The sequence below is a fragment of the Piliocolobus tephrosceles genome, chromosome 19, assembly GCF_002776525.5.
Source record: "Piliocolobus tephrosceles isolate RC106 chromosome 19, ASM277652v3, whole genome shotgun sequence".
NCBI lineage: Eukaryota > Metazoa > Chordata > Mammalia > Primates > Cercopithecidae > Piliocolobus > Piliocolobus tephrosceles.
In genome coordinates this window covers 33082118-33105690 of record NC_045452.1, presented here as the reverse complement: position 1 = coordinate 33105690, position 23573 = coordinate 33082118, and the positions used below count along the sequence as shown (strand labels likewise).

General features: G+C 49.8%; 1 protein-coding gene across 1 annotated transcript in view; it reads left to right on the top strand.

The window, feature by feature from the left end:
• Nucleotides 1-23573, top strand: part of PCNT (pericentrin) — a 118379-nt gene that overhangs the window by 63391 nt on the left and 31415 nt on the right. The window contains 11 exon segments of the mRNA XM_026447415.2: nt 206-348; nt 662-894; nt 1868-2030; nt 2381-2593; nt 8632-8861; nt 9374-9490; nt 9595-9615; nt 10763-10969; nt 12696-12866; nt 13468-13620; nt 22273-23151. Coding sequence (XP_026303200.1) covers nt 206-348; nt 662-894; nt 1868-2030; nt 2381-2593; nt 8632-8861; nt 9374-9490; nt 9595-9615; nt 10763-10969; nt 12696-12866; nt 13468-13620; nt 22273-23151 — 2530 coding nt within the window.

The window sequence follows — 23573 nt, the reverse complement described above, 5'->3', positions numbered from 1 at the left end:
CTCAGCTTCCTGCGTGTGGTTGTCTTGTCTGTGGCCTCAGCTTCCTGTGCTCACACAGGCATGAGGATCATGTCTTCTGGCCCCATGGGGACAGGCGGCCGTAGACTGAGGTGTGCAAACTGGTGGGCGGCCCCTCAGCAGCATCCAGGGTGGGGGTTCTCACGCTGTGACCGGCTTGCCTGATGATGGGTGTTTCCTGTCTCAGAGGGGCCCTCCTGGACGCCCTGCGCAGGCTGCTGGGTTTGTTTGGAGAGACACTGAGAGCAGCCATCACCCTGAGGAGCCGGATCGGGGAGCGCGTGGGGCTCTGCCTGGATGACGCGGGCGCAGGCCTGGCCCTGTCGGCAGGTGAGTGTGCCGGGACCAGCCGCCCGGCCTTGTGCTTGAGGCCCTTTGCGGGCCTGGAGCTCTCTGAGAGGAGCCTCTGTACTGGGCAGTGCTCTCGGGAGCGCTGCTGTCCTGGTTTCTTGCTAGTTCCCGCACTTACAGAAGGCCGAGACTGGGGTCTGGGCTAAATTTGCCAGCTCCTGTAGACGTGACGCTGTCTCGTCTCAGCTGGGGCGCCTTTCTGAGTTCTGTGGCTTCCTTGTCGTCGTGGCTGCCGTGGCTGCGGCCAGCTTGCTCGCTGAGCCGCGTGTGCCGGCGTCTGCTCTTCTTGTAGCTCCGGCGCTGGAGGAGACGTGGTCTGATGTCACCCTCCCGGAGCTGGACAGAACTTTGTCTGAATGTGCAGAGATGTCTTCCGTGGCTGAAATGAGCAGCCACATGCGTGAAAGCTTTCTCATGAGCCCAGAAAGCGTGCGGGAATGCGAGCAGCCCATCCGGAGGGTCTTCCAGAGCCTCAGCCTGGCCGTGGACGGCCTCTTGGAGATGGCCCTGGACTCCAGCAGGCAGGTGAGGCCCAGGCTCCCGGGGTCCTGTGGAGAAGTGAACAACGAGTAGCTGATGATGCCACACGAGCCTGGTGGATGCCGGTGCCAACCACATTCACACGGGTTTCTCCCCAAGGAGGAGGCTTTTCTGAACCAGATCCTTGAGGAAGTGGGCTTGCTACGAATGAGAGAATCTGTTTATTTAATTTGGATAATAAACAGGCCCATTTTCTTTACTTCATGCACTGTTGCAATTCCACGTGGAGTGTTTTCATATTTAGAGATTATCACTAAGAAAGGAAAATTTTAAAATCCTTTTAGAACATTTTAGACAATTAGAAAAGATGTTAAATAGGAATACGTGGAAAGCAATCAAAGATCCTTTTTTTCAGCCAGGCACAGCGGCTCACTCCTGTAGTCCCAGCACTTTGGGAGGCTGAGGTAAGAGGTTCACTGGAGCCCAGAAGTTTGAGCCAGCCTGGGCAACATAGCAAGACCCCATTTTAAGTTAGCCAGGCATGGTGGCAGCATCTGCAGTCCCAGCTCCTCAGGAGGCTGAGGCTGCAGTGACCCGTGATTGCACCACTGCACTCCAGCCTGGGTGACAGAGCAAGACCCTATCTTAAAAAGAAAGAAATTATTTTGTGCTAACTTTTGAGTTCAGAGGTTACTATGGGTCTCTTAGCCTGTAGATGGCCTGGGAGCCCCAGACTGGACACAGTCGCCAGGGCAGTGTCTGGAGGAAGGGAGAGGGTCCCAGGGCTGAGCCGGGAGGCCGGGGAGAGGTGCTCATTGGAGACCGTGGCCACAGTGTCTTGGAGGGTGGCTGAGATGCGCTCAGGTCCCGTCACCCTGGCCTGGCCCTGCCTGGGTGGTGACGGCCCGAAGGGTCTGGGGGTAGAAGTGGCGTTCTGTTGGTTTTAATGTAGGCTTACATCCAGATCAGAAATGTTATTTTTGATCTGGAGTTTTGATTTGCAAATGTGTTTTAACAGCTGGAAGAAGCACGACAAATTCATTCTCGTTTTGAAAAAGAATTTAGTTTTAAAAACGAGGAGACGGCACAGGTTGTCAGGAAGCACCAGGAGCTGCTGGAGTGCTTGAAGGAGGAGAGTGCAGCAAAGGCAGAGCTGGCGCTGGAGCTGCACAAGACGCAGGGTGAGCAGCACGAGGCCTCGGGGCACCTGGAGCGCAGGAACGGGGAGCAGGCGCGGCCTCGCTGAAGGAAGGAAGCCTTCGGGATAGGGCTTTACAGTGAAATGTAAAAACAAAGCCAACAGCGGGAGGCATCCATGGTTTGGGAGGAACGGGGTGGTCGGGAGCTGCTGTGGCCAGCAGGGCTGTTGGGGGCCTACAGCTGGGTCCTGGAAGCTGCTGGCTCTTAGCTCTGCTGCTCTCGGGGGCAGCGGCCCCGTCCCTCCCTCCGAGCAGGCCCTGCCCCTCCCTCCGAGCTGTCCTCAGTTGCACCCTGGACTGACTTTGTCAGGGTATCTGTGTCTCCCACAAAGGCACCCTCGAGGGATTCAAGGTGGAGACGGCCGATCTGAAGGAGGCACTGGCCGGGAAGGAGGATTCTGAGCACCGTCTGGTCCTGGAGCTGGAGAGTCTGAGACGGCAGCTGCAGCAGGCGGCCCAGGAGCAGGCAGTGCTGAGGGAGGAGTGCACCCGTCTGTGGAGCCAGGGGGAGGCCACAGCCACGGACGCCGAGGCCAGAGAAGCTGGTAAGGAGCACGGGGTATGGAGGTCGGTTCAAGCTGTGGGGCGCGGATACAGCTGCCACGGTTTCCCCAGCTCCCAGGGACGCTCAGTGTGTCTAGAGGGTCAAGTGTAAACCAGCACATAGCTTCTCATGGAATGTTGGGCATGGGAAGCTGGTGCGGGATCAGGAGAGGCATCCGCTGGCTTTGCCACCCTTTCAGAGAAGGCGGGTTGTCTGTTGGTCCTGTTGGTTGGAGGGTCCGCACCTCTGTGAGGTGGAAAAAAGAGGGGTTCTGAGTCCAACAGCAGCAGCTGGAGGCAGAGCCAAGTGCGGCAAACAAGAGCTACTTTAAAATTTCATTTAAAATAACCAAGTGCCTGACATTCACCCTCATTGGGAAAACATAGTTTTAACAGTATTAGTTTGTATCTTTTCGGATTTTTAGATATTTTGTTCTCAAAGGTATTTAAAATGAAAATGGTCAAAACAAGCTTAAAATCTGGAGCCTGCATGGAACTGCGTCCTCAGTAGCTGGTTCAGCTCGAGCAGAGGCTTTTCTCAGGGCTAGGGCGTCCGCCCTCAGTCCCTGTGCCTTGCCTCCCCGGTCGCTGCCTCTGACTCCGGCTTACTCCCCATGCCATTCCAGCTCACACCGAGCTGGCCCTGCCGCCCACATGCCCACTCTGCCACCTCACAGACGCCTTGCATTCGTGGATCTCAGGCACGTGGGAGACAGAGGAGCCTGCGCTTCTCCAAAAGTTCCTTCCAGGATGGCTGTAGCCTCGGGGTCATCCCTTCAGAACACAGATTGGAGTTAGAAGCTGGGTCATCGCAGGCACCACCTCAGCCAATTCAGAAATCTCATTTATTATTATTATTATTTATTATTATTATTTTTTTGAGACGGAGTCTCGCTCTGTTGCCCAGGCTAGAGTGTGGTGGCGCGATCGCCACTCACTGCAAGCTCCGCCTCCCGGATTCACACCATTCTCCTGCCTCAGGCTCCCGAGTAGCTGGGACCACAGGCGCCCGCCACCGCGCCCGGCTAATTTTTGTATTTTTAGTAGAGACGGGGTTTCACCGTGTTAGCCAGGATGGTCTCGATCTCCTGACCTCGTGATCCACCTGTCTCGGCCTCCCAAAGTGCTGGGATTACAGGCGTGAGCCACCGCGCCCGGCCTATTATTATTATTATTTACATTCTTCTCTTTAACAAACAACCAACTTTTGATTTTGGTGTCCATTCTCATTTGCTGTCTTCTGTCTTGCTGATTTTTGCCCTTGTTCCTGTGATTTCTTGTTCCTATGGTTTCTTTCTTTTTTTTTTTTTGATATGGAGTCTCACTCTGTCGTCAGGCTGGAGTGCAGTGGCATGATCTTGGTTCACTGCAACCTACGCCTCCTGGGTTCAAGTGATTCTCCTGCCTCAGCCTCCCAAGTAGCTGGGATTACAGGTGCGCACCACCACACCTGACTAATTTTTTATGTTTTTGGTAGAGATGGGGTTTCACCATGTTAGCCAGGCTGGTCTCGAACTCCTGACCTCAAGTGATCTGCCTGTCTCGGCCTCCCATAGTGCTGGGATCACAGACGTGAGCCCCGGTGCCCGGCCAGCTCCTATGGTTTCTTGCTGCCTTCGTTGGGTTGGATGCTCTCGGACACGTTTGCTGCCTTTCACAGGATGTGGGGTTCAGGTCGTGCCTCCTGGCGGTGCCCCAGCCTTTTCACCTGTGGTGCTCATGTTGACATCTGGGTCCCACAAGCTTGTAATTTTTGGCCCAGGGAGCGTTTTCCAGGTGGAAGACGTTGGACCCGCGGGATGTTTTAAACTGTGCCTGTGATTGTGCCCACTCTTTGTCTTCTCCTTTTCTTGGTTTATTTCTGTCATTCCCATTTATCCCTTTTCTCTTTTTTATATAAATTTCTGATGGTGAAGGATTAGTCTGGTGTTTTTCCCCTTGTGTATCTTTTCTTGTCCTTTTAAGTCTTTTTTAACATTCTGTTTTAGTTGTGCCTTGTATGGATACCATATTCATGACTCTTTTTAAAAAGCGTATCTGTGAGTATCTTCTTTTGGTCCATTTAGCCAAGTTTTTTTTTTTTTGCCGCACCTCCTGGCATTGGGCCCTTCCTGCTGCTCTTTGTGTTTCCTTTTCGTCTGCCTGCTTGGCCTGCTTAACCTTGCTCCAGGCTGGATTTTCCTTGGCCAGCTGTGAAGTCCTCACTGTGGGTTTGGCTGCTGCTGGGCTCAGGTCAGTGTCATCTCCCCATGGGCCTCTAAGCCCTGTTGCCCCCGTGATCTGTGTGTCCACAGAGGGAGTGCGGGGGAACCTTGAGGGCCACGAGGGCCTGGAGTCTCTTCAGGTCCCCTCCTCTGACAGTGAAGTGGTGCTGGAGACACGACTCAAGATCCCATTTCTTTACCTTTGAGGCCCTCGTTTTCCTGCATCTCCTCAGGATTTTTCAGGGTGTTTTCAGGAACGTCTCTGATGTCATGCATTGCTCTCGGCATCGAGGGCCTGCATCTCTTCCCTGGCAGTGCTGTTGCATCTGGGCGTCCATTGTCACTGTTTCTCATGATGCTTTCTCTGCTTGCCCTCTGCTGTCCGGGGGCAGCCTCATGGTCAGGCCCCTCCCTGTGAACTCTGCTGCCCCATTTCCAGTGTCTTCGTGCACAGCCAGCTGGCAGCTGGGCTGTACTCCACCAGCGGCAACCACCTGGTGTTTCACCGCTTCGAGCCCTTGGACTTCAGCCAGTCACCTCATTTGTCAGGCCTCCTGCCAGATAAAGGGGTGTGTGGCCTGCATACTGTTGAACGGCCCAGTGAGGCCTGGGCCCTGTGGCCAGCACCCCCATGTCAGGTGCCTCTGTTGTGCCCTGGGCCTGAGCACATGGACTGAGCACCATGGGGCTTCCTCCCAAGGCTGTGGTGGCCCCTCTGCTGCTTTGCCTCTGGTTCACCTCCTGCCACGAGTTCTGGCCCACCAGAGAGTGTTGGGACAGGTGGATGTGGGCCCTGTCCACAGCCTGGCTGGGCTCCCTGCAGGCCCCAGGTTTGAAGCTGAGGCTCACCACGGGCCCTGCAGTGGTAGGCACCTGGCATGCTGGGAGTGGATCTCATGGAGCCCTTTCACAGGCTCAGGCCAACTTAGTTTTGTCATTGGGAAATTCTCATCGTTTCTCTGGGGTCCTCTTGGTTTGCTTCCATTTTGACATTGTTAACCCTGCCCTAGTTTCTCACTCTGGTTTATTTTCTTTCCTTTCACCCTGGTTCTGCAGTTGTGCGCCAGCTACCGACATACCCACCACAGCCCTGAGCACACTCCCGGCAGGGCCTAGGCTCTGACAGTGGCGTGAACTCGGCCCTGTGCGCAGCAGCCCTGCCTCGCCGTGTTGCGTGATGCCCCTTCGCTGTGTGGTGTTTTGTGGCCCTCTTCAGGCGTTGCCGTCTGTCCCTTTTGTTGTCTTTGTCTCCTTGGAAAGTCGATGGGCCTGCAGCCACACAGGCAGCGCGGGCATGGTGGATGCTGAGTCTGGAGATCGTTCAAGGCCAGCAGCGTTGCTCGGAGCCCTGCTGCTGACGCTGCCGTCACTGGTTCTAGCTCTCACATTCTCAGCTGCACGATTCCGTGTCCACCAGTAAATGCAAACTCTTGTTCGTAGGCACAGCTGTCACTGCAGCACACAAGGACTCAGGTTTGTAAAGACAAACGAGTGATTTCTGTGTGACGTGCTGTGTGTTTGCATTGGATTTTGCAAATTATTTACTAAAGAAAAGTCCTTCAGAACTTCTGTGGCAAACAGTAAATACAGTGAAACTCTCATCTTCAACATTCATACAAATGGGTGGAGTTGTCCCATTTTAATGCCCCAGCAAAGCAGGAGCATTTCTGTAACGGTGGTTACTGCAGTGCCTAAGCTACAGTTTGTTCTACTTTTCAGGAACTGATGCCTTGTGATAGTTGTAGCCGTTCTTGGGCTGGGTCCCTGCTCTGGTCTCCAGGAGGGCCTGGGCCCACCGCATCCCCTGTGCCTGCTCAGCGTGGTGTCACCTGCTCCGTCAGCCGAGATTGTGATCCCCCCGTGCCTCCCTGAGTCTGCGTGTGTGTCAACAGGCACCCTGCCCCAGTGCGTGGCCCAGCGCCCTTGGCCCTGAAGATGGTGATCTTCTGGGCCAAGCAGAGCCCGGGTCATGTCCAGGGCGAGGGAGTGCAGTCGGGGGAGCAGCTGCCCTTGGGCCGCGCCGCACGTCTCGGGCTGTGAATGGCATTACCGCAGCAGCATGTTGACAGCAGAGTCACCATCACTGCTGACAGTGGCGTGAACATTTATTGAGAATGTTGCTTGCATTGGTCATGATAGTTTGTGATAAAAGACTAACAATTTTACAAATCAAAATGCTTTTTTGGAAGCTGGTAAAACGTCAGCATGAATGAATTTAATATTTTAGTTTTTGGATGGCTTAAAGACTTCAGGATTCAGGCCGGGAGTGGTAGCTCACACCTATAATCCCAGAGCCAGACTCCATCTCAAAAATAAGAATAATAAAATAGAGACTTCGGGATTCAGCAGCAGAGAGCCCCTTTTACCAAGATGCTTTTTCATCTGCAGTTTCCACTTGGGCCAGGGCTTCCCCACCCCAGGTCTTAGGCTGGTTGTGCTGCTAGAAGAGTATCTTTGAGGCTAGGCGATTTATCCCAGACACACATTTGTGGCTTACGGTTCTGGAGGCTGGAAAGCCTAAGGTCAAGGTGCCAGCAGGTTCGGTGTGTGGTGAAGTCTAAGGTCAAGGTGCCAGCAGGTTTGGTGTCTAGTGAGGTACCAGTCTCTGCTTCTAAGGCAGAGTCTTGTACACTGAATCCTCCAGAGTAGAGGGCGGGATCCTCACAGGGCAGAGGCAGAAGGGCCAAGGGGGACAGCCACTCCCAAAGCCACTTATTGAGGCATTAAAACTGCTGTGAGGGTGGAGCCCTTGCGGCCTCATCACCTTTTCAAGGCCCCTCCAATACCATCACTCTGGCAGTTAAATTTCAACATGAGTTTTGGAGGGGACAGAAATTTAAACTGTAGTACCCAGTTTGTTTGTTTGTTTATTTATTTGAAGGAGTCTCACTTTGTCACCCAGGCCAGAGTGCAGCAGCGCAGTCTCACCTCACTGCAACCTCCATCTCCCAGATTCAAGTGATTCTCCTGCCTCAGCCTCCCGAGTAGCTGGGATTACAGGCGTGCACCACCATGTCTGGCTAATTTTGTATTTTTAGCAGAGACGAGGTTTCACCATGGTGGCCAGGCTGGTCTCGAACTCCTGACCTCGAGTGATCCATCCACCTCGGCCTTCCAAAGTGCTGGGATTACAGGCGTGAGCCACCCCACCCGACCTAGATTCGCTTTTGATTTACCACTGAGACATTTGCCTTTCCCGTAGACGCGTCACAACCCCAGGCACTCAGCACCGTCCATCGTCTGCTGGGACTGGGCTTAGTCGTGTGTTTCTGTCTGGGAGGGTGTAGTGAAGACAGAATTTCTAGAGAATCACCCACGTGTCACTCAGAAGTATTCTTCTCAGGCTTCAGAAATGTAGCCAATTTTGTTTTAAAAGATGGGCTTTTTGGCCGGGCGTGGTGGCTCAAGCCTGTAATCCCAGCACTTTGGGAGGCCGAGACGGGCAGATCACGAGGTCGGGAGATCGAGACCATCCTGGCTAACACGGTGAAACCCCTTCTCTACTAAAAAATACAAAAAACGAGCCGGGCGAGGTGGCGGGCGCCTGTAGTCCCAGCTACTCCGGAGGCTGAGGCTGGAGAATGGCGTAAACCCAGGGGGCGGAGCTTGCAGTGAGCTGAGATCCGGCCACTGCGCTCCAGCCTGGGCGACAGAGCGAGACTCCGTCTCAAAAAAAAAAAAAAAAGGGCTTTTTACCCCGAAGTCATGTGACTTCATTTTCAGTGGGCTTTGACGGAGTCACCATCCGGAGGTGCACGTGTCGTGTTCCCTCTCAGTACAGCGCCAGCCTCTGAGGTGCGGGGGTTTCCCCATGTCTGTCGTGTTTGCATCCTTAGCTCTCCGGAAGGAAGTGGAGGATATGACCAGAGAACAGTCGGAGACCAGGAAGCAGGCTGAGAAGGACCGCTCGGCCCTGCTCTCCCAGATGAAGATTTTGGAGTCTGAGTTAGAGGAACAGCTGTCTCAGCATCGCGGGTGTGCCAAGCAGGCGGAGGCCGTCACCGCCCTGGAACAGCAGGTGGCGTCTCTGGACAAGCATTTGCGCAACCAGCGGCAATTCATGGATGTAAGAATTCTGAATAATACATTTTATTGCATCGCTAAAAGTTGCCATTACAGCATGAACTTCTTTCCAGATGGTTACGTAAGCCTCTGCTGTAGGATGTTGAAGAGGGCGCCCTACACCTGCTACACAGGTGTGCCCAGGTCACTGACGCTTGGTGGGTGTCTTCTTGCCCACATTTTGTGACATAGGCCTCTGAGGGCCGCCTCCCATGGTCTTGCCATGCTCCTCACAGTCCCGGAGGCATCCCTTGGGGCCCAGGCTGGGCCTGTGCTGCGACTCTCACTGGCTCTTGTCCTCCCACCCACCAGTCTCAGACGTTCCTCTGTGTTCCAGGCAGAGGGCTGTTTTTCTTAACTTCATTTTGCAAAGTGACTATGACGAGGGGAATATTTGGAGTCTTGAGCTGCTGGGCGGTTGTACTTGCATGTGCAGTGGAAACCTGGGTGGGCCTTCGCTGCAAGGGGCACGCTAGCCCCTTTGGGGTGGTCCCGACCTGCTGCCTGTCCTCCCAGGAGCAGGCCGCTGAGCGGGAGCACGAACGCGAGGAGTTCCAGCAAGAGATTCAGAGGCTGGAGGGGCAGCTCCGCCAGGTGGCCAAGCCACAGCCCTGGGGCCCTCACGACAGCCAGGTGAGTCAGCACAGCGTGCAGTGCCGCTGGTTGCAGTCTTTTACTGTGTTTTTAAGCTTTAACCTTCTTAAAATTTTTGCCTTCCATGTACATGAACTCGGCAGCAGGCACCGCTGGATGGAGAGGTGAGTAGGCATCACCGAGATGGGCACTCCCTGTGCGGGCGCCCAGGCTCCCCCTGCGCTTGGTGGGACTGTCCTGCTGCCCACTCGCTTTTCTTGCTCTAGCTTGGGCTGCAGCTATCTGCTTTCTCTTGCCTGAGGAAGCTCTGGTAGGTTCGTTTATTCTTTTAAAAAATTAATGGTGGATTCACACACAGTTGTAAGAGGTAAGACTCGGATCCCTTGTGCCTGGCACGTGGTTCCCCAGAGGTCACACCTGCAGAGCCAGAACGCGGCATTGCAGACAGTATGGGCAGGGAGCCGGTGACGCTGCAGCACCTTCCGCCCCCCGGGACCCTCGTGTACCTGGTCACGGCCCTGCTGCTGTCCCTTCTCTGGCAACCACTCATCTGTCGTCTATCTCTAAGACTTTGCCGTCATCCTGATGTGTAAAGTGTGCCTGTCATCTTTGGGGATTGACGCCGTTCACTGAGCCTGACTCTGGAGATGATCCAGGTTGCTGAGTGTAGCCATAGTTCATTCTTTCCGTGGCTGGGTGTTCCATTCTTTTTTTTTTTTTTGAGACGGAGTCTCGCTCTGTCGCCCAGGCTGGAGTGCAGTGGCCGGATCTCAGCTCACCGCACGGTCCCCCTCTGGGTTTACGCCATTCTCCTGCCTCAACCTCCCGAGTAGCTGGGACTACAGGTGCCCACCGCCACGCCCGGCTAATTTTTCGTAGTTTTAGTAGAGACGGGGTTTCACCATCTTAGCCAGGATGGTGTCGATCTCTTAACCTCGTGATCCACCTGCCTCGGCCTCCCAAAGTGCTGGGATTACAGGCGTGAGCCACTGCACCCGGCTGTAGTATTCCATTCTTTTCTATCAGAATAAATTTCATTTTCCTAACAAATTCTGTATTATAGAGAATGACCTTAACACAGCATCACCCTATACTTTCCTTAGATCTACCCTGTGCTGCCCAGGTCTCGGTTTCTCTGTTCGGTCTGTGGGTCCGGGTCTCCCTCTGCAGCCTGTGGGTCCGGGTCTCCCTGTGGGTCTGGGGGAGGGCATAGGGCATCTGTTTTCTATTGTTTTGGGTACTTTTTTGTTTGGAAGATGGGTTTATGTAGAACAGTCTATTGTATTCCCCAAGCATTTTTTGTTGTTTTAGGTTGAGTTGTTACAACAAAAGTTGAGAGAAAAGTTGGATGAATTTAATGAATTGGCTCTACAGAAAGAGTCAGCAGATAGACGAGTGTTGAGGCAGGAAGAAGAAATTAAACGTCTGGAGGAGATGAACATCAGCATCAGGAAGAAAGTGGCCGAGCTCCAGGAAGAAGTGGAAAAACAGAAGAACATTATGAAAGAGCTGGCGCAGGTAAAGCGTCTCCACGTCGTGGTCAGGCATGCAGCGAGGCGTCTCTGGGGCACGGCTTCATTGCTGAACTGGCAGGAACAGGCAGCGTGTCCTTTTTCACTCGCAGCCACCACGTCTGCACCAGAAACACGGGCGCTGGGGAGAAGCAGAAGTCCTTGGTGACTGGGTAGGAAGTGGACTTTGACCTTGCTGGAGATTGTTGCTTTTATTTGCTGGAGGATTTTATACCATTTCTTTATGTCTCAAGAACTCTGAATTTATTCTTAATATTTCATGAAGTAAACATTTAAGATTTTAGGTTTAAAAAAACATACCTTATTAAATACTTTGATGAGAGCCCCTTGTAATTATTTCAGTTGAGTTCAGGAACTTAGGTCAGCTCCCAGTGAAAAGATCTCCAGTGATGGTTTTGCATTGCTGGTGTTTCCCGTGTTCCGTGTGTTCGTTTGTGTCTGAGAGTTCAGAGAGGGGCTGGAGCACTGGGCCAGGTAGGCCATCTCATGGCTGCCTGTCTGCATTTCTGGGTAGCGGCTGTGCCCTCCTTTGTGAGCGTTTAGCTAAAAGGAATTCAGCTGACTTTTATGAGGTTAAAAGGTTACTTGAAAAGTGAGGCTCAGTAAGAAATTTGATTTTAGAATTAGTAGTTTGGCCTCAGACACAGATGAGAGGAGTGTTTCTCAGGTGTGTCTGATTTTTTTTTTTTTTGAGACGAAGTCTCACTCTGTAGCCCAGGCTGGAGTGCAGTGGCGCAATCTCGGCTCACTGCAACCTCCTCCTCCCGGGTTCAAGCGATTCTCCTGCCTCAGCCTCCCGAGTAGCTGGGATTACAGGCGCCCGTCACCATGCCTGGCTAATTTTTGTATTTTTAATAGAGACGGGGTTTCACCATGTTGGCCAGGCTGGTCTCGAACTACTGACCTCAGGTGATCTGCCCGCCTCGGCCTCCCAAAGTCTGGGATTACAGGTGTGTGCCACCACTCCCAGCCAAGTGTGTCTGATTCTTATAAGTGCTGATGAGAATTATTAAGTCGGGGCCTTACCTGAAGCCCTGACATGTTTCCATTCTGCTGTCGCAGGGAGGACCACTGAACGTCACCTGTACTTGGAGTGGAGCTGTCCCCCTGGCCGGCCGCCGCTCATGTTTCAGTGACACCTGCTCCAGGGTGGCTTCACCCCTTCCTTCTGCCTTCACTCAGCAAACGTTTACTGAGCTTAGTAGATGCCAGGGTTAGAAAATGTCTTTTTATCCCTTCGTGAAATTTGGACTGTGTATGCAGTTTTATATGTCATGCTCTTGCGCATGTAATGTATTGTGACCATTTTCGTCATATTAAATATTCTTTGAAAAATTTTTTCTAGGCCGGTAATATTCATTGTATGAGCATACCATTAGCCATTGCCCTATTTTTTTTGGCCACTTTTTGTCAGTGTTGAAAATACTGGTAATAGTTTGGTGAATATTACTGTAGATAAATTTCTCACAGTGGACTCGGGCACAGGCTGTGGCTCTGGGTCGCGTCCTGCACCAGGCAGGCCTCTGCTGGGAGGTGGCTGGGTTCTGGGTACCAGTGCTGCCTGGTGCGTCACTGAGCGCAGGTGCGTGCAGGTGCACCGGCTCTGCTTCAGGCACAGCTGAAGATGGTCTGTGCTTTAACAGGCAGCAGTTTGAGGTACTGAATTCCCAAGTGTTTGCCTAAAATAGAGTTCCTTTTTTTTCTTTTAACAGGATAAAGAGTTGTTAAAGAAACAGCAGATGAGTAGCTTACTTCTGGCATCCACATTGCAGTCTACACTAGATGCAGGCAGTTGCCCCGAGCCTCCTCCGGGCAGCCCTCCTGAGGGTCCAGAAGTACAGTTGGAGGTGACACAGAGCGCACTCCTGCAGCGTGAGAGTGAGGTGAGCACGGAGTGGGGTCATGGGATTATCAGCCCCAGGTTAGTGTCCAGTGAGCTTCTCTGTGGCAGATCCGATGTCCAGATAGCGCAGGCGATGGGCTTGTGACCACTGTGTATACTTTTCTTTTCTTTTTTTTTTGAGACAGAGTTTTGCTCTTGTTGCCCAGGCTGGAGTGCAGTGGCGCGATCTCAGCTCACTACAACCTCCGCCTCCCGGGTTCAAGTGATTCTCCTGCCTCAGCCTCCCGAGTAGCTGGGATGACAGGCGCACCCACCACCACGCCCGGCTCATTTTTGGTATTTTTAGTAGAGATAGGGTTTCACCATGTTGGTCAGGCTGGTCTCCAACTCCTGACCTCAGGTGATCCGCTTGCTTGAGCCTCTCGAAGTGCTGGGATTTAAGGCGTGAACCCTGTGCCCAGCCCTGACCACTGTGTATTTTTTGCAGTTTGACCATTTACATGTGGATATGGGTACAGGGTAGTAATAACTGTCTTAGGCATGTGCTTTTAAATCTCTCAAAGCTGTTTTAATAATTTCTTAATTATTAATGTCAGTAGAATATTAGATGACTTTTAATACTTCTTTTGTTTTAATGAAAGGTTTTGGACTTGAAAGAACAACTAGAGAAGATGAAAGGTGACTTAGAAAGTAAAAATGAAGAAATACTACATCTGAACTTAAAATTAGTCATGCAGAACAGCCAGACTGCTGTCCGCCTCGGAGAGCTTCAGGAAGAAAACGTGAGCTCGAAGGTAAGCTACCGAAGGTCCATGGGATGCCGAGTTCGTGTTGCTTACGCCAGTGCCGAGCGGCTGCCAGGACCCTCGTCTGGGACGCGAGTCTCTGGCCTTCACAGACACCCATGGCCCCATGTGGCAGACAGCTGCAGAGAGCGCCCGATTCTGCCTGGGGACATGTGCATGGAAGCAGCTTTCTAGGGATCTTGAGTGGGGAGCCTGCGACCCCTGCCCCAAACTGCTTTCTGATTAGAGCCCTGATAGTCAGGGATCTGAGGAGAGGCCTTTCCCTAGGGCAGCACCCTGGGGCTGTGAGAGGCGCTGGGCTGTTGCTGGCTTGCTCTTCTCAAGGAGGTGACTTCAGTAAGTGGCTACTCACTGTGTCTCTTCCCACTGGCATGATGGGAAAAAAATCTTAAAAACTAATTAAAAAAAAAAAATTTTTGTGGGTACATAGTAGGTTTATTATTTTAAACGTAGGTGTGCTTTTGAAGCAAAAAAGAAAACCACAACCAGCCTGTTTATAATAGAGATGATATTCAAAATTGCAGAGCGTTCATAACTTCACAGGTGCCCTTGAAAGACCTTGTGTAGAATCCTGTGTGTGGGAGAATCCTGTGTGTGGGAGAATCCTGTGCGTGGGAGAATCCTGTGTGTGGTGCCCGCGTGGTGCCTTCTCTGTGAATGAACTCAGCGTGGGAGATAGTTGAGGGTGGTGACATTTATGTCGGATTCTCACCGAGGCTACATGTGAATGATTCTAACCTGTGTGGAGTAAAAGGGAGTTTTAGGTTGATCCCGGGGATGAGCAGTTCTTTCTGTGTGAACTCTTCCTTCGTTAATAAGATGAGAAACAGATAAGAGCTTATTTTACTTCTTTTTGGTGATCGTTTTGAGACAGATTGCCTGGAAAAGTGCAGTAATTGATTTTTGAAATCCAAATGAATATGTCGTTTTATTTATTTATTTATGTTGTTATTATTTTGTTCTAGAGACAGGGTCTCCCTCTGTCGCCCGGGTGGCACAGTCATAGCTCACTGCAGCCTCAAACTCCTGGGCTCCAGCGATTCTCCTGCCTCAGCCTCCCCAGTAGCTGGGACTACAGGCATGTGCCACCACACCTGCCTAAATGTTGGTTTTTTTTTTTTTTTTTTTTTTGGTGGAGATAGAGGCTCACTCTCTTGCCCAGGCTGGTCTTGAACTCCTGGCTTCAAGCAGTCCTCCCACCTCTGCCTTGCAAAGTGCTGGGATTACAGGCATGAGCTACCTTGCCTAGCCTAATATGTCATTTTAAACAGAGAGGACTTTATTTAGTTATTGGTTTATTTTTAAACGACCATAAGAAAACTAGACAGAAAGGACTTTAGTAGAAAAACATTTTCAGCCGGGTGCAGTGGCTCAGGCCTGTAATCCCAACACTTTGGGAGGCTCAGGCGGGCAGATCACGAGGTCAGGAGATCGAGACCATCCTGGCCAACACGGTGAAACCCTGTCTCTACAAAAAATAAAAAATACAAAAAATTAGCCGGGTGTGGTGGCGGGCGCCTGTAGTCCCAGCTACTCGGAAAGCTGAGGCAAGAGAACAGCGTGAACCCAGGAGGCGGAGCTTGCAGTGAGCCGAGATCGCGCCACTGCACTCCAGCCTGGGCAACAAAGCGAGACTCTGTCTCAAAAAACAAAAACAAACAAACAAACGTTTTCAAATTGATTTTCCATTTTTCCAATTTAAAACTGTAGGCTTATTTAATTAGGACATTTTGTACCTGTAGGGTCAGTAGAATATTTCCCTAGTAAGGTTCTGTTGGCTCTGTTTTGATAAGGTGGTTGTTATTACCATTTCCACCGGCATTTCTGCACAACAAAGAAGAGGAGATCCTGTGTGTGAGCGAGCAGCTCCAGGCACAGCAGGTTTACCTCGGCGAGGTCAGCCACTCCCCAGTGCTGGGGGAGAAGGGGGTCTTCTCATGCTTCTGGCTTTGCCTGCGTCTCCTGCACAAAGTCCTCATGGTGTCTGGGTGTGATTGACTGGGACCTTGGCGTTCCAGGATGACAGTCTTCTGTTTCCTCATATCATGTTTATAATACTTCTCAGAATTAATTTTATCAGTCAGGCACGGTGGCTCACGCCTATATTCTCACCACTTTGGAAGACTGAGGAGGGTGGATCACTTGAGCTCAGGAGTTCGAGACCAGCCTAAACAACATGGCAAAGCCCCATCTCTACTAAAAATACAAAAATTAGCCAGGTAGGGTGATACACACCACTCAGGAGGCTGAGGCAGGAGCATCACTTCAACCCAGGAGATGGAGGGTGCAGTGAGCTGTGATTATGCCACTGCACTTCAGCCTGGGCAACAAAGCGAGACCGTGTCTCAAACACAAAATTAATTTTATGGCCGGGCACAGTGGCTCTCACACCTGTAATACCAGGAGTTTGGGAACCTGAGGTGGGAGGATCGTTTGAGCCCAGGAATTCGAGATCATACTGGACAATGACGTAGTGAGTCCCATCTCTCCAAATTTTTAAAAAAAGTTTAGCCAGGCATGCACCTATAATACCACCTACTGTGAAGGCTGAGGTGGGAAGATCACTTGAGCCTGGGCATCCGAGAACACAGTGAGCTGTGATCATGCCACTGTAATCCAGCCGTAATGACAGAACAGGACCCTGCCTAAAAAAAATAATTTTGGAGGGGACCATAGAAGTAAAAAGAAGTTTGTCTCCAATTTGTCACTTTTAATTTCCCTTTGACAGAGGCTGCTGAGATATTAATTATCTGTCTTAGTGTCTGTTGGTATCTTGTATATTTGGCAAAAATTTAAAAATATCCTTTTGGGTTACATTGAAGATTGCCTTTTATGGCCAGGCACGGTGGCTCACGCCTGTAATCCCAGCACTTCGGGAGGCCAAGGCGGGCAGATCACTTGAGCTCAGGAGTTCGAGACCAACGTGGCCAACATGGTGAAACCCCATCTATACTAAAAACACAAAAATTATCTGGGCCTGGTGGCCGGTGCCTCTAATAGTTACTTGGGAGGCTGAGGCAGGAGAATCGCTTGAACCCAGGAGGCGGAGGTTGCAGTGAGCCGAGATTGCGCCACTGCACTCCATCCTGGGCAACAGAGCAAGATGCGTCTCAAAAAAAGAATGCCTTTGAAAACCATTGATTACTTTTCAAAAGAAGTTGTATTATTTGTCTATAGTGCTCTCTAGAATTTGACATGTAACTATAATCTTATATAATGAAAAATATATTAAAAATAGTTAAATGTTAAGGACAGTATTTTAGTTCCATTAGGAATTGAAGGCTTTATAAGGACAATCCCCAATATTTTCTTGTGGGATTTTTCTTCCAGATATGTGCAAATTCGTACATCCTTCGTTTTCTGTAATTCTCCTAATTTTTTGTGAAGGTGCGGATGTTACTTTATTTTGCTTTATATAATAAAGAAAAGTAAAATTCCATTTCAAGGTTTGACTGTTCGGTTTCCAGTTCATACAAGGACACCACGTTTGCCGTTTTCTACCCCATTTGATGTCAGTGAAGATGTTCGTCTTCTAGAAGTGTCTTAGGTTTGTGGGGAAACAGCTCCCGTCTCCCTGGCGTGGTCGTGGTTGTTGTCCCTTGTTCTGTACTGCCGTCCTCCGGGGCTCCAGCCACCCTAACACCTCATCCTCAGCGTGGGCCCTCCCTTCCTGTGTTGCTTGTTCTAACTCTCGGGTTAGTGATGTTTCTTTAATTTTGCCATTTACTTCTCCCTTATTCTATAGGTTTTAATAAAGAGGCTCACACGTCTTTTGTTAATGTATCCTTAAATATTTTAGGCTTTCTGCACGATTGTAAATGAGATTTAAAATAATTATCTAGTTGTTTACCATGAATACACATACACCTTTTGTCTATTAGCCTTGCTGTTACCTTGCACAGTTTATGTATATTAGTAGTGTTTTGTGGATTCCTGAGGGCTTTTTATGTATAAGATAACATCATCTTCAAGTAAAGACAGTTTTATTTCTTTCCAATTTTCGTTATTTCCTTCTCTGATTATAATGTCTAGCACTGCCGGTACAAAGTTCAAACTGGCTAGAGCAGTCATCTTTGCCCTGCTCCTTGTCTTACGGGCAAGTGGTCGGTGTTTTGCCATTAAGTATGTTAGCTTTAGGATTTTCACAGGTGCCTTTTTATCAGATAAAGGAAGTTCCATTACATTTCTAGTTTGCTTTTTCCGGATCTATTGAAATAGTGATGATATTTTTCTCTTTTATTTTATGAATAGGGTTAACTTTATTGAGTGATTTATTTCTTGGAGATGAAACTGACCTTGCAGTTCTGGATAAGCCATACCTGGTAGTGGTGTACTGCCCTCTTCATGTGTTACATACATTACTGAATTTGATTTGCTATATTTTGTTAATGGTTTTTGCAGCTGTGTTCATGAGAGATGTTGGTCTGTAATTGTCTTTTTTTGCAGTATTTCCTAAGGCTTTGGTATGAAGGTTATGGTAGTCTCATAAAATAGGTTGGGAAGTTTTTCACCCCTCGTCTTTTCTGAAAGAGGTTATTTCACATAGCTGGATTTCTTCCTTGAATGTTTTCGTAGCATCAACAATGAAGCCATTTGGAGTTTGTGTATCTAGAGAGATTTATGATAATGAATTCATTTTCTTTAATCGACTGAGGTATTTGATTTCTGTTTCGTGTTGTGATAAGTCGTATTTTTCAGGGAACTTATGCATGTCATCAAAATTGTCAAGTTGCTTTGCATAAAGAAGTTTATACTTTTTCTTTTTTTTTTTTTTTTGAGATGGAGTCTTGCTCTGTCACCCAGGATGGAGTGCAGTGGCACGATCTCGGCTCCCTGCAACCTCCGCCTCCTGGGTTCAAGTGATTCTCCTGCCTCAGCCTCCTGAGTAGCTGGGGTTACAAGCATGTGTCACCACGCCGAGCTAATCTTTTGTATTTTTGGTAGAGACGGGATTTCACTGTGTTAGCCAGGATGGTCTCGATCTCCTGACCTTGTGATCCATCTGCTTCGGCCTCACAAAGCTGGGGATTACAGGCGTGAGCCACTGCCCAGCCTATACTTTCTCATTTTGTAACTGTTCACCTTATTAACCATTTCCTTACTTGCCATTGAGTATCTGCAAGTTCTATGCTGATGGCCCTTCTTTTATTCCTGATATTAGTGAGTTTGTGTTTTCTCTTTTATTCTTGAGTCTCTCTAGCTAGTAGTTTATTGGTGTTGTCGATGTTTTCAAAGAATCAGCTTTTGGCTCTGATACTTTTCTGTCTTTCTTTGATTTCTCCTCTTATTTTCATTATTGGCTTCCTTCTATTTACCTTGGGTTTATTTTCTCTTCTTTTTCTAGCTTTTTCAGATAGAACCTTAGGTCATGGATTATAGATACTTCTTATTTTTTAGTATAACAATTTCTTTTTTTGTTTTTCAACTTTGTGCATAATAAAATTAGGGTTTTTTTGGTATACAGTTTTATAAATTTTGAAAAAAGGATTTAGTCCTATAATAATCACCACAATCTCATCACTCAAAAATTTTTCCTAGTGCTGTTTCTTTATGGCAACCCATCTACGACTTCCAACCTCTGGCCACCCACCCACGGGCCTCTCCCCAGGCCTGTTGTTTTCCTTTCTGGAATTCTGTTTCGAGTCAGGTGTTGTAACGCACTTGAAATTGGTGCATCCTGTGGCCCGTGTCTGTTTCTTTAGTTGCTGAGTAGTGTTGTCTGGATGGACCACAGTTTGTTGATCCATGTACCCGTTGGGGGACATTTGGATGATTTCTAGGTTTTGGCAGTGATGAATTGAGCTGCCGTAAACTTTCATGCACAGCTTTTTGGGAGAAAATAAATGTTCACTTCTTTTGGTTCAATACTTAATCTGAATGCTTGGCTGATTCATGTGTAAGTATATCTTTTACTTAAAAGAAACTGTCAAACTGTTTTCCGTAGTTGCGCTACCGTTTTACATTCCACCAGCAATAGAGGAGTGTTCTAGGTAACCACATTCTCATCAGCACTTGGTAAGGTCAGTCTTTTTTCCTAGACATTCTGGTAGATATATGGTAGTATATCCTAGTGTTTTGTGTTTCCTTAATGACTAGTGATCATCAGCATCTTTTTCTGTGCTTATTTGCCATCCATATTGTGGGGAAAATGTTTGTTCAAGTCTTTCAGAAAGGCCTTTTTTTTTTTTTTTGAGATGGAGTCTCACTCTGTGGCCCAGGCTGGAGTACAGTGGGACCATGTCGGCTCACTGCAACTTCCGTCTCCTGGGTTCAAGCAATTCTGCCTCAGTCTCCTGAGTAGCTGGGATTATAGGCACCCACCACCACACCCGGCTAATTTTTTTACATTTTTAGTAGAGACGGGGTTTCACCATGTTGGCCAGGCTGGTCTCGAACTTCTGACCTCCGGTGACCCACCTGCCTCGGCCTCCCAAAGTGCTGGGATTACAGACATGAGCCACCGTGCCCCGCCTCAGAAAATTTTAAAAAGTTGGGTTGTTCGTTTTCTTATTGTTTTGGGAATTCTTTATATCTTTTGAACACTGTTTTTATGGATACATGATTTGCAGGTGTTTTCTCCCAATGTATGGCTGGTCTTTTCATTCTCTTAACAGTATATTTTGCAGAGCAAAACGTTTTACTTTCTTTTTTTTTGACAGAGACTCTCTGTGTTGCCCAGGCTGGAATGCAGTGGCGTGATCTCGGCTCACTGCAACCTCTGCCTCCCGGGTTCAAGCAATTCTCCTGCCTCAGCCTCCTGAGTGGCCGGGATTACAGGCACCTGCCACTATGCCCAGCTAACTTTTGTATTTTTAGTAGAGACGGGGTTTCTCCATGTTGGTCAGGCTGGTCTCGAACTCCTGACTCAGATGATCCCCCTGCCTTGGCCTCCCAAAGTATTGGGATTACAGGCGTGAGCCACTGTGCCCCGCCAGAGTATACTTTTGAAGTTCTATCTGAGAGCCCTTTCCCTAGCCCAATTTTCCTCAGACATTTCGTAGTTTTACTTCGCATTCAAGTCTCCTTGAATACGCTTGCATACGCTTTTTGCTTTTTTTTGTTGCTATCTTGCTCTGTCACCCAGCTTGGAGTGCAGTGGCACAATCTCGGCTCACTGCAACCTCTGCCTCTGGAGTTTACGCGATTCTCCCACCTCAGCCTCCTGAGTAGCTGGGATTACAGGTGCCTGTCACCACGCCCGGCTAATTTTTATGTTTTTACTAGAGACCAGGTTGCGCCATGTTGGCCAGGCTGATCTCGAACTCCTGTGCTCAAGTGATCTGCCTGCCTCAGCCTCCCAAAGTGCTGGGGTTACAGACGTGAGCCACCGCGCCCGGTCTCAGTTCACTGATTTTAGGTTTTAGTGTTTTACATTTAGAGCTACTTTCGTAGGCTGGCTCCAGTATTTTAACATAGTATTTGCGTTGTGATTGTGACCGTCTTTAGTGCACACCCTTTGATTCCAGTTTATTTAGTGCATTTAGTGAATGAGCAAAAGCTGCATATAATCAGAATTGTCTTTAAAATTCCTTCACTTGCCTGTAGAGTACAGAGACACGGGCCGGTGCTGCACCCAGACCCAGTAAGACACGGGATGGAGCAGAATGTGCTGCGGGCATTCCTAGCCCACAGCGGGGAGGCTGCTTTTGCTAAATGCGTGGTGGTGGTCCTCGGTGGGAAATGTGTAGGAAGGTGTCGCTGACAGCGTCCAAATCAAAGCCACAGCTTCATCAGGTTCCTTTTTTTTTTTTTTTCCTGTAGGCCAGATTTGCACTTCAGTCCAGAGTAATTGTGAGGTAGTTCCAGAGAAACCCGGAGTTGTTATGAAACCCTCAATTTTTTAGAAGAACATATTAATCTATAACAAATTGTTTTAAAATTGTTAGAACACAAATGGGTTAGAATTTTTCCGTTTTTTGTCATTACCAGTCATGTTATCTTAAGAGAATAGAGTTTGGAGCTATACTGACATAGATCTCAATCCTGATTTTCCACTTACTATTTTTGTGGGTTTAGAAAGATGTTTAATATCTCAGTTTCCATTTTCCTGTCTTTAAAGTGGAAACAATCGTATTTCCTTACATGACTGAGGATTATGTTTCATGGCACAGGTAAACTCACTTTGATGCCTGGTGTCACCGAGGTGGCAGTGGCAGAGACGCTTGCGTCACTGGCATCACCGTGAGCAGTGTTGGGATGGAAGGGGCGTGTGCCCAGCTCACCGCTTTGTTGGTGCAGATTCTCTGCCCAGGTTTCTTTCCTCCTGGAGTCAGAACGACACCTAAAATCTAATGCACCTTCAGGAAAATCAAACAAATCAAGTTGTTTAAATATTAACAAAATAACATTTAAAGGGTGGTGAAAGCATCATTCTGTAGACGTCCTTGTGTGGAAATCGGCTGCATTAGCACTTCGTCCCACGATCAGCCGTGGAGCACAAGGTGTGCGCCAGGGCCCAGTAGCAGCCCAGGCAGACGTGGAGTGCATCCTGAGACCGGGAGTTTGCTTCTGTGGCTGCTTTGTTTTTCAAGCTGTGGAGTCTTCACTCCGAGAATGCATTCAGGAGGTAGCGTGTTATGAAGGAGGGACATTCTGAAGTGGATACATTTAATTTGCCACTGAAATGTGCTCTCTCTTCAGGTCATATATTCCAGAAGTTCTGAGATTGAAGAGCTGAAAGCCACGATTGAAAATCTGCGAGAGAACCAGAAACGATTACAAAAGGAGAAAGCAGAGGAAATTGAACAACTCCATGAAGTCATTGAGAAGCTGCAGCATGAGCTGTCCCTCATGGGGCCCGTGGTGCACGAAGTCAGCGACAGTCAGGCTGGCAGTCTGCAGAGCGAGCTGTTCTGCTCTCAGGCCGGGGGCCCTCGGGGGCAGGCCCTGCAGGGCGAGCTTGAGGCTGCGCTTGAAGCCAAGGAGGCCCTGAGCCAGCTGCTGGCTGACCGGGAGCGCGGGCACAGCCAAGCCCTGGAGGCCCTGCAGCAGCGCCTCCAGGGCGCAGAGGAGGCTGCGGAGCGGCAGCTGGCTGAGCTGGAGCGCAGTGCAGCCCTCAGGGAGGCTGAGGTCGAAGGCATGGCCTCCCGGATCCAGGAGTTCGAAGCTGCCCTGAAAGCAAAGGAAGCAATGATTGCCGAGAGAAATTTGGAAATTGACGCATTGAACCAGCGGAAGGTGGCCCACTCTGCCGAGCTGGAGGCCGTCCTGTTGGCCTTGGCCCACATCCGCCGCGCGCTGGAGCAGCAGCCCCTGGCAGCTGGGGCGGAGCCTCCCGAGCTGCAGCGGCTCCGAGCACAGTGTGCCCGCCTCAGCCGCCAGTTGCAGGTGCTGCACCAGCGGTTCCTGAGGTGCCAGGTGGAGCTGGACAGGCGGCAGGCCTGCAGAACCACAGCTCACACATGGGTGCCTGGGGCCCACCCACAGCCTTGCGTGGATGGTGGCGCCAAGGCCCAGGTCCCCGGCGACATGGAGGCCTCCCACGATGGTGCTATGGAGCCGGTTGTCCCTGACCCACAGGTAGGCCCCCTCTGCCGGCCATGGCAGGGTATTTTTTTCTTCCTCTCCTACTCCTTTTCTCCTTTAATTTTAATGATGTCTCTCTGTGCTGGGCACCGGGGGCTGCAGTTGTCATGGTGGCTCATGACACAGCAGAGAAAGGGGCCTGAAGCTCAGACCTACCTGGGCCTGTTCCGGGTCAGTACGCAGTGAAGCTGGGCTGAGGATTTCACTGTTTCGTGCCATTTTAAGCTTATTGTTTTAAGCTTTCAAAAACAGTTCTTTTGTTCACATGATAGGGACTGTCCAGTGAAACGGAGCTCACTGTGTGAGGCGGATCCGCTTGAGCTGCCTCTCTGGTTTCTAGTCAAATGGTTTATCTGTCGATAGGCAGTGCCTGTGTGGGGTGTGGTAAGATCTGTCGATGAGCGGTACCTGTGTGG